This window comes from Glycine soja, chromosome 5, assembly GCF_004193775.1.
Source record: "Glycine soja cultivar W05 chromosome 5, ASM419377v2, whole genome shotgun sequence".
Lineage (NCBI taxonomy): Eukaryota > Viridiplantae > Streptophyta > Magnoliopsida > Fabales > Fabaceae > Glycine > Glycine soja.
This window is the reverse complement of record NC_041006.1, coordinates 40,260,634-40,270,709: the sequence shown is the minus strand read 5'-3', so window position 1 is coordinate 40,270,709 and position 10,076 is coordinate 40,260,634. Positions and strand designations below refer to the sequence as shown.

Below are 10,076 nucleotides of genomic sequence, written 5' to 3'. Positions count from 1 at the left end.
TGGTCGTGGTTATTCACTGACAAATTAATTGGAGTCTTGCTGCATCTAGATAATAGTTATTCACATAGCTACGTTTGTTGGGGTTGAAAGATGATAGAAATAAAAATATTACATTCTTATCAGGTGAAGGACGAGAAAAACTGAAGAAAGCGCAATTGGTGAAGAGGAAGGATGAGAGGGGGATTTGACGGGGTAATTCAATTTGGAATTTGTCAAAAGGGATTATTTGTTGATTAATTTTCAAATGGGATAAGTTATGAGAATTTTTATGACTTTTTGGGGTAAGAAGTTGTAAAGGAATTCATGATTTCAATTTTATTTTTAATGGTGAAGTAATAAAAAATTCAATAATTTTAATTTTTTAAAAGTTGTGATTATTTTTTTTTATTTTTAAGTTAATTTTAATTTTTTTTTAATTATAATTTTATATTTTGGTTTCTATTATTTTATTTTCTGTCATGTCGTCATGTATAATAATTCTTTCATATAATAAGTTTATTTTGCTCCAATCTCTTATTTCTTTTAACATATTTATTTTTAATATATTTTTCAATTAATATAAAAAAATTTATTTTTAATATACTTTGATAAGTATATGATATAAGTTCATTTTTCTCCTATTTTATTTAATACTTTTATATTTTGATTTGTAAATTTAGAAATGAAAAGGAATGTAAGCAGTATAAATTAATAATATAAAAATAATTCCTTGTTCATTTTATCTAATTATTATTATTAATAAAATATTAATTAGAAAAATAATTAATGATTGAGAATTAAAAATAAAAATCATGGGAATATAAAAAAATAGGTGTTTTAATTATAATTATTATTTGGACTGTTTTAAAGTCGTAAATTATAAAAAAAATATTAATTATAATTATTTTTAATTTTAAAATAATTAAACAATTAATCATGAAATATAAAACTATAATTAAAATAACTTTAAGGTCATTCAAAATTATTATTTTTTTTTTAAATAATCACGACTTTATTTATGGCTTATTCTCATTCGAGAATTAATTAAAAAAGTATTCTCATTTGATAAATTTCAAATGAAATTAGATCTTTTTGTCAAATTCCCGGATGAGAGAGAAAAATGTTTCATTTTCTTTTAAAAATAATTAAATCTCGACCTTTGAGATATTTCAGTAGCACTTGGGTAAAAAGAAATGGAGATGCCTATTTCTATAGGAAATGGAGACGATCCGAACTCCCCAAACATATGCTGCTGACTTTTTTCATTTTATTTGTATTTTATATTTGCTTGCTATTTTTCTTTATGAATTTTTATTGAGCTTGTTGTAACTGAACTTATGTGATCCACTTCGCCCATTTACGTTTTGTAACTGGACTTATGTGAATAAGGCCAGTTACTAATTACACTTCTATTTGCTAACCACACCTCCTTTCTCTTTACATTTCTTTATTGCTAATTATACCCTTTTATTTATTAAAACATAATTCTAAAAATTACTTTGTATTTATTGCTAATTATACCCTTTTATTGGACAATACTTATTTCAATGTTACACAATAGTTGGTAATCACTAATTATTGAACAATACTTATTTCAATGTTAAATCAGGGACGAAGCCAACCATGGATCATTATTTGGCTCCATGGATCAATATCAAATTTCATAAAAAAAATATCCATGATTATGTATTTTTTTAAAGGTAATATAATATAAAATATTCAAAAGCTTTAATTAATCAATGCATGATCTTTTAACTTAATCAATAGTCTTAAATTTGAGTTTTAAATATACAACTGAATATTCCCAAAAATGCTTATGGTGGAAGATAAATGTTGTTTGTAACAAAAAGAAAAAATAAAATAAATTATGTTAGTCATAAACAATGGCAAGAACAATGACGAAACCAAAAGAAACAAAAAGAATATATAAAAACAGTAATATGTAAGATGAGAAATTTGTTGATGTATCTCATAATTCAAACTATCAATCTCTCTTACATAATTTTGTAAGTTTGTCTTCTTCACAAAGGTTAATAAATAATATGTAACTTTTAATTATAACAAATTGATATGAAGGTGAGACTAATAAAATTATTTTTATCTTCATGATATTGGTGTAAAATATCTACTAATTTTACCAATGAATAATGACTAATCTTTGTTAGATAATTTAAATAATCACTTTTAATGTAGTCTTTCATTCTAATTATATATTTTTTTCATTTATGAAACTCAAATTTGATACTTTGATTAAAGAGATGGAGTCTAATTTGGTTTGTAAATATAATTATTTATAGTTTTTAAATAACAATAACGAATTATAAAATAAAAAGACTATTAAAAAATTATACTTAAATATTTTATCTAAAAAATATAATTATATTCACAGTAAAAAAAACTATAAAAAGGAGATATAATATTTTGTAAAAAAGGTAAAACAAATAAATAACACTTTAAAGTTATCTACCATAATTTAAAAATTATAAGGAAAGTATGTATGCATTTTTTTTATAAGGAAACTAATATCAAAACCTTCATTTGAGGCTGTATAAAATATTAGCTGCTGACCACTTAACTTCATAGCATTCTCGCTATCCTATCTAAGGATTTCAAATTGAAAAAAATATAGGGGCGCCAAGGCCCTCCAACCAGGGGCGTATTTGTATTGTAATTTAGGACGAGGAAACGTAGCTACTCATTTTAATAAAATTACTTGTATGTGTGACAAAATTTTATATTTTATATCCCTAATTTTATATGTATCTAGTTATTTTAATATTTTTATCTCTTATTTTTATATGTTTGAACTTATTATTTCATTTTCTTACTTTTTTATATATTTATTATTAATTTATTTACACATTGATTTATTAGATTTGTTTTTTTAAAATAGATTGTTTCCACTGATCTCAAGTCCTAAATTCACCGCTTCCCCAATGTTATAGGTAGATCCCTCCTTATGCTAGATATTGAGAGAGTGATTATCCTATTTGAAATTTTGAATGGAAGAATGTAATAGGTTTGATTTATAATTATTGTTACTTTTATGAAGCTATTTTAGAGAAAGCTTCGGTATAACATGTTGGATGTAAGAGAGAAGCTTTATTATTTATCAGTTTATAAGACACAGTGATACTTTAAGATATCTAACAGTGTGTTTGAATTTGGATGGAGAAATCTAAATTTTAAGAAATTTTAAATTTTAAAAATTTTAAATACTTCAATTTAATTTTTTTTTATTTTTAAAATTTTGTATTTGAATAAAAAAATTAAAATGACGAGGATGAAAAAAAATAAATGAAAAAAAAGAAAAAAATGATTGGTGTACTAGTTATACGTGTTTTCTATGTTTATACCTGAATCGATATTTCAGGAGTTAAAAAGAGAATTTTAATTTCTCAACTTTTAGAAGGATATTGAAATTCCAAATTTTTAGTTGTTTAAAATTCTATTTTAAAATTTCAAAATTTTAAATTTTTCATAAAAAACATCTAAACAATGAATTCTACATTACATAAATTTAAATTCTATGATAAATTACTTTTCTCAAATTAAAATTCTCTATCCAAACACATTCTAAATAAAACTGCTTTAACTTTAGAGACTATTGCCTTAAAAAAAAGAAGACTTTATAAATAAAACTGCTTTAACTTTAGAGCCTACTGCCTTAAAAAAAAGAAGACTTTAGAGCCTACTAATACCCCGCCATTATAAATGCTACTACCAAACTGCCCATAATCATATGGATGCATAAACTAGGGAACACCACATTATTTTCTTTTATCAAATTCATTTTCCTTTTTTGGTGATACTCTTATCAAATTTAAATGAAACATAGGCCTGACCCAATCTGACCATTTGGCCTTTTGGGAGCGTTTAAGAAAATGACAGACCCTAAGTTTAAGAGACACTTATAGGCCGTGTTCGGTTGATTCTTTTTTTTTCTTTTCCCAATAAAAACTGTAAATAGCTCTAATATGTGTTTGATTGACTTTTATAACGTTTAGAAAGAAAACATTTCTTAAAACTAAAAAAGATATTTTATTGTTTTCTTTTCAAATCTGAGAAACAAGAAAACGGTAAAAATGTGGTAATAGTTTTTTAAAGGAAAGATGTGGTAATAATCTCTCAATAAATTAAAACTTAAGCTAACATATCAATTTTTGTCTTCTAAACTCTTGTTGGTTTCACTCTTCGCCATCCCACTCCAGTCTTGCAATTGCATCATTCTGTTGGTGTGTCTCTTTTGTTGATGCTTCTAGTGCTCTCATTAAAGGCTTTTTTGATAAATACTCTACATTAAACTTGGTTTTCGATGAACAAGGCTTGAGAGTAGATTAACAAAGTATCAATATGAATGCTATTCAAGTAAATGAAATAACACAGATTTGTGAAAACATTGCAAATCAAATATAAGAAAGTTGTTATATAACTTGATATAATTTTTATATAATTCATATATAAAAGTGAAATTTAGCAATGAATAAGAAAAGTGCAATATTAAGCGTTATCTATTAAGTGTTATCGCTGACATTCAAAATAATAAAAATGCCATATTAGCAACAAATAAATAAACAATTACAACAAAAAAAATTAATTACTCTCATGTTTTTACTATTTCATATATTAAAATTAACAAAAAGAAACTCCCAAAAACATCCATAATAGATCATTGTTTAACTGAGTTTCTTTTCTTAATTTTGTGAACATTATAATTTCACATAAATTTAACACTCTATAGAAAGATTTACTCTGATGCTAATTTTTAAATGAATGCTTAAATTGATTTTGTGAATCTCATAATACTTGAAAAATATATTATTTATGATATAATATTTTTAAACATAAACAACTCCATATCATTTACTTCAAGTGATAAAAAAAATCAATTTTACTTAAAGTTAAACAATTAATGTAAGTATTCTCATCTAAGATACTCTAAACCAACATTTTGATTTTTGAATTATGAAATTTTTTATTACTTGACTTTATAAAATGTCATTTCCTATAGTCTATTTATTTTATTTTAAAAAATGAATAATGTTTTGTAAAATAAGAAATTAACGAGTATATTTTAAATGTTTAAAAACTAAAATGACTAACCCATACAATCTCAAGGAAACATTTGGAGGTTTGCTCATTAAAAGGTAGGTTAATTTAGATTAAGAAAATACTACTTTTTTTTATCAGTAAGAAAATACGACTTCTGTGTTTTATAATATTATATATAGATGCATTTAATTGTAATGTATGCAAGATAGAAGAAAGTTTATAAAGTGTTTACCAAAAGTACAAGAGATCGCCGTAAAAAAAAAAAAAAGAAAGAAAAGTACAAGAGATTTGAGCTGATCAGTCAAAATCATTAATATATATATATATATATATATATATATATATATATTTAAAAATAAAAGTTTTAAATTTAAGTATACTACATTTATAAAATAAGAAAATTTTATATAAAGAAAAGAAAAGTTGTATAAAATAAAGGGGAGGGTAAGGGTTGATTATTTACTGACTGGTTAAAGTTAAAATCTAACTTTGGACGTTGAAAAAATCAATTTTAAATTAATGTGATTTATGTTAAGATATTTTTATTATAAAATTAAAATTTAATATAAAATTTTAGATTTAACAAAAAAAATATATTCAAGATTCCTTGAACTTAGAATTAACTTTCGGACTCAATCATATTTAAATTATTTTTTAATGTATAACCAAACATCTCAAAATATATTTTAAAAAAAAACTAAATCCATAATCAATATTCCAACGTAAAAATAATTAAACACTAACAGCGTAACGTAATTGGATTTTTGGTGCCTAAACGGTTGTGTGAGATGGACTTGTTATCAAACCTCACACGAAGAAAACCTCACTAAACCAGATTTTTTTGGCAAATCCATCTCCTCCAATTCACCATCTTCATCTTCTATCTTCTACTACACTGTATTTGTTTCTTCAAAGCCAATCCACGCTGTGTTTGTTGGTCCCTCAATATTCAAATCTGTCTCTCTCTCTGTTCCTGCTGAGAAGAACCCATGTTCCTTTCCTTCTTCCAAGTGAAGCCCCATTGACAAGAAACCTCTCACAACTACTTTCCCCTGTGACTTCTCAACCTTCACCTTCTTCTGCCGACCACAATTGACTTCCTTATAACACTCACTTTCCTTGTTTTGTAGTTCCACCCTTCATCACCCCCCCTCCCCCTTTCCCCATTCTCCAATCAAAAATCATTTCTTTTCTGGGGGAGCAAAGATGGGTGTGTCGAAATTGGGTTTTTTGGGGCTTCTTTTTGCTGATTTTCTCTTTGCAGTTGGAGCTGTGGAGCTGGGCAGGAACCAACCCACTGAAAGAATTTCAGGTGCTTTTTGTGTGTCTGTGTGTGTGTGCTGATTTTGGTTTTTCAGCTTCTTTATTTGCTTGGCTTTACTTTGGTTGTGATCGATTTCTTTCAGCTTATTTATTTGTTTGCTTGCTTTGACAGCTTTGTGTTGTGGTTTTTAGTGTTGTCTTTGTGATTATTGTGGGTGTTTGATATTAAGATCTGCTTTGGATTGAGGTTGATTACGATATTTGTACTTGTTTTTGCTTGTGATGTTATTATTTCAACCACAAGAATTGCTTCTTCTGCATTGAACGTGGGTGATTATTACTAAGGATCCTAACTTTGAATTACCAAGCCTTCCAGCTAGATACTATAGTACTGAAATTTGATAGTTTTTTTTAGTGGGTTGCTTTTTGACATAGTTCCTAAGGTCCAATGCCTGCGATCAGGGTCAGAGTTTGGAAGATGAATAATTGCATAGGGCGTGAACCTTTAATGATAATGCATGCCAAATGACGCCTTAGAAGATAATTAATAGGTTGTGCTTGATTTCCAATAGACACATGAAAGCTAATTAGAGTATCTGAGACACGTATTGGTTGGTCCCCTTCCCCTCGTTGAACTTGCTCACACTAGAAGATTGTAGATTGGTAGCCAAAATATGAAAGCTGCTCCTTAACAGTACTTAAGTTTGAATTTTATGAAGACGTTAATATCAACTCACCCAGTGGTATATAGATTTTGAACATGTTGCATTAGATTGGATTGCAATTCACCGGGGAAGTAACTGGAATGGGTGTTAGGTAAAAGATGTAAACAAACAAATGGACATCCTTGGTCCCTTGGGATTTTAAGGTGTTTATAAGAAGTTGTGTGCTATTTCTCAATGACTTACATTAGCAATTCTATTTCTGGAGATACATTGTAGTCAACTACACTTTTTAAATTCTGCGTGAGGCTAAATGCATGTTGTGGTTGAATCAATTGCAGGTAGTGCTGGTGATGTATTGGAAGATGATCCAGTGGGAAGGTTGAAGGTTTTTGTTTATGAACTTCCAAGTAAATATAATAAGAAAATTCTGCAAAAGGATCCAAGATGTCTCAACCATATGTTTGCTGCTGAAATCTTTATGCACCGGTTTCTCTTATCCAGCCCTGTCCGAACCCTTAATCCTGAAGAAGCTGATTGGTTTTATACCCCTGTATACACCACTTGTGACTTGACACCAAATGGCCTCCCTTTACCCTTTAAGTCACCACGAATGATGAGAAGTGCTATACAGCTTATTTCTTCAAACTGGCCTTATTGGAACCGGACAGAGGGGGCTGATCACTTCTTTGTGGTTCCTCATGACTTTGGGGCATGTTTCCATTACCAGGTACAAGATTTTTCACATATCACTGTTAGTTTTACTTAAGTATTTGAACCAATTATATGCTGTCTTGAGAAGTAACAAAGAAAAGCAGTTTAGATGTAGGATACCTATCCAAAAGTAACACATAACATGCATTTTATTCATTATTTTGTTCTAGGAAGAGAAGGCAATTGAAAGAGGGATTCTTACACTACTACGGCGTGCTACCTTGGTTCAAACATTTGGACAGAGAAATCATGTGTGCTTGAAAGAGGGCTCGATTACCATCCCTCCGTATGCTCCACCACAGAAAATGCATACCCACCTAATTCCTGACAAGACTCCCAGGTCCATTTTTGTATACTTCCGAGGACTCTTTTATGATGTTGGCAATGACCCTGAAGGTGGTTACTATGCAAGGTAGGTCTTATTACAAGTTTAAAGGAGGGGGTCTGAGTGTGTGGTCTTTTATTTATTTCATATTATTTCTTCATAAGAAAGCTGACTTGCATCCTATTACTGAAAATGCAATGAATAATGACTTTGATTTATTTAAGTATTGTATTTTGTGTAATTATTATCTAAAGTGGTCAACCTTATTGAGATCAACTGTATTCATAACCTGAAATTGCGCTCTCTAAATTTCCAATTCAAAATCAAGTCTGCATGAAGTTTGGTGCATGCAATGATGCTTTCATAACAAAACACACTTGGATCAACAAATAATCCTGGTTGATGAAACTGACCGTGTTTTGCAATCTTGCAGAGGCGCAAGAGCAGCAGTGTGGGAGAACTTTAAGGACAATCTGCTGTTTGACATCTCCACTGAGCATCCAACCACTTACTACGAGGACATGCAAAGAGCCGTGTTTTGTCTGTGCCCACTTGGATGGGCCCCTTGGAGCCCAAGATTGGTAGAAGCTGTGATATTTGGTTGCATCCCTGTTATTATTGCAGATGACATTGTTCTTCCATTCGCTGATGCAATCCCATGGGAAGAGATAGGGGTGTTTGTTGATGAGGAGGATGTTCCCAAGTTGGATACAATACTCACATCTATCCCACCAGAAGTCATATTAAGGAAACAGAGATTGCTTGCTAACCCTTCCATGAAGCAAGCAATGCTTTTCCCACAGCCTGCTCAACCCGGAGACGCGTTCCATCAAGTTTTAAATGGACTTGCACGTAAGCTGCCTCACGACAACACCGTGTTCTTGAAACCAGGGGAGAAGATCTTGAATTGGACTGCTGGACCTGTGGGAGACCTTAAACCTTGGTAACAATTATATTACTTTTATGAGGCCATTATAGGATTCTTTGTGTTTCTTGCTCAATCCTTCCAAAGTGTTAATAGGGGTTGGTAATTTAGATACCTTTTTTCTTTTTCTTTTTGTATTGGAAATTTTGATATTTCCATAGAAAAATGACAAATCATTAGATCATGTAATCCATTTTACAACATGATTGAAGTTTCATAATATGCTCAAGTTTCTTGTTTCCCTGCTATGTCGTCTTTTATGAAATGCATGCTAGACTCGGTAATTTGGGTGACACTGGAAATTAAAACTGTAATGACAATTGACTTCAGAATGAGGGCTAATTCTTGATGGATTAATTTGTTTGTATGTGTCATGACTCATGACACTTTAAGAATAACAAGGTTTCATGCTTTGGTGAATTTTTTTGGTTTTTCATGTCCATTTCATTTGGACATTTTTGGGGAGGCTGGGCAAGAGTATCAAATCATCATATAAGGATACAAATTCAAGTGTCCAGTTCAGAGATCACAAATTGATTGCCATTTAAAGCAACCATCCTTGGTTTTAATTTGATTTATTACTTCGATTCTTATGAAAGCTATTGGTTCGGTGATACGTAATTGTAATTTATTCTCTAGCTAGGCTGGTTGGTAGTTAGTACTGTCTTTCGACGTTAAAGTTACTAAGATTCTAAATACTTTGACTTGAGCACAATTTCGTTACCCGTCCCGCAATTTCACTTCATTTTGATTGAGTATTATAGTTTAAAAGATTTATTAAATTTCTCATGCTTTTTTAAAATTAGGCGCCATTTAATAACAATGACTCCGGGACTACGGGTGTTGGTAGTGCATTTTGATTCTGTTTGATTTTGTGATTTTATTGTTATTTTAATCTATTATCATAGTTTAAAACTGTCAATTAAACTTACATGATTATTATATTTGATATATAATTTTAAAAATGAATTTTACTTTTTTTAAATTGTGTTTAACATATTTTAGTTAAAGTTTTATTATCTTTACTTCTATTTAGCATTAATATAAAATAATATTACCAACTCTTTTTATAACATACTAATAATTTATGCATCACTTGATATTAAATTATTTTTAGACAATATTAATACATATTTTTAACATATAAAAATAAAGT

At 29.0% G+C, this 10,076-nt stretch overlaps 1 protein-coding gene across 1 annotated transcript; it reads left to right on the top strand.

The window, feature by feature from the left end:
- Window positions 1-5,822: 5,822 nt before the first annotated feature.
- On the top strand, window positions 5,823-9,166 carry LOC114413302 (probable beta-1,4-xylosyltransferase IRX10L). The gene is made up of 4 exons (XM_028377616.1): window positions 5,823-6,343; window positions 7,298-7,686; window positions 7,841-8,082; window positions 8,429-9,166. Exons 1-4 carry the CDS (start codon window positions 6,238-6,240, stop codon window positions 8,940-8,942), a joined length of 1,251 nt encoding a protein of 416 aa, XP_028233417.1. The 5' UTR covers window positions 5,823-6,237; the 3' UTR covers window positions 8,943-9,166.
- The last annotated feature ends 910 nt before the right edge of the window (window positions 9,167-10,076 follow it).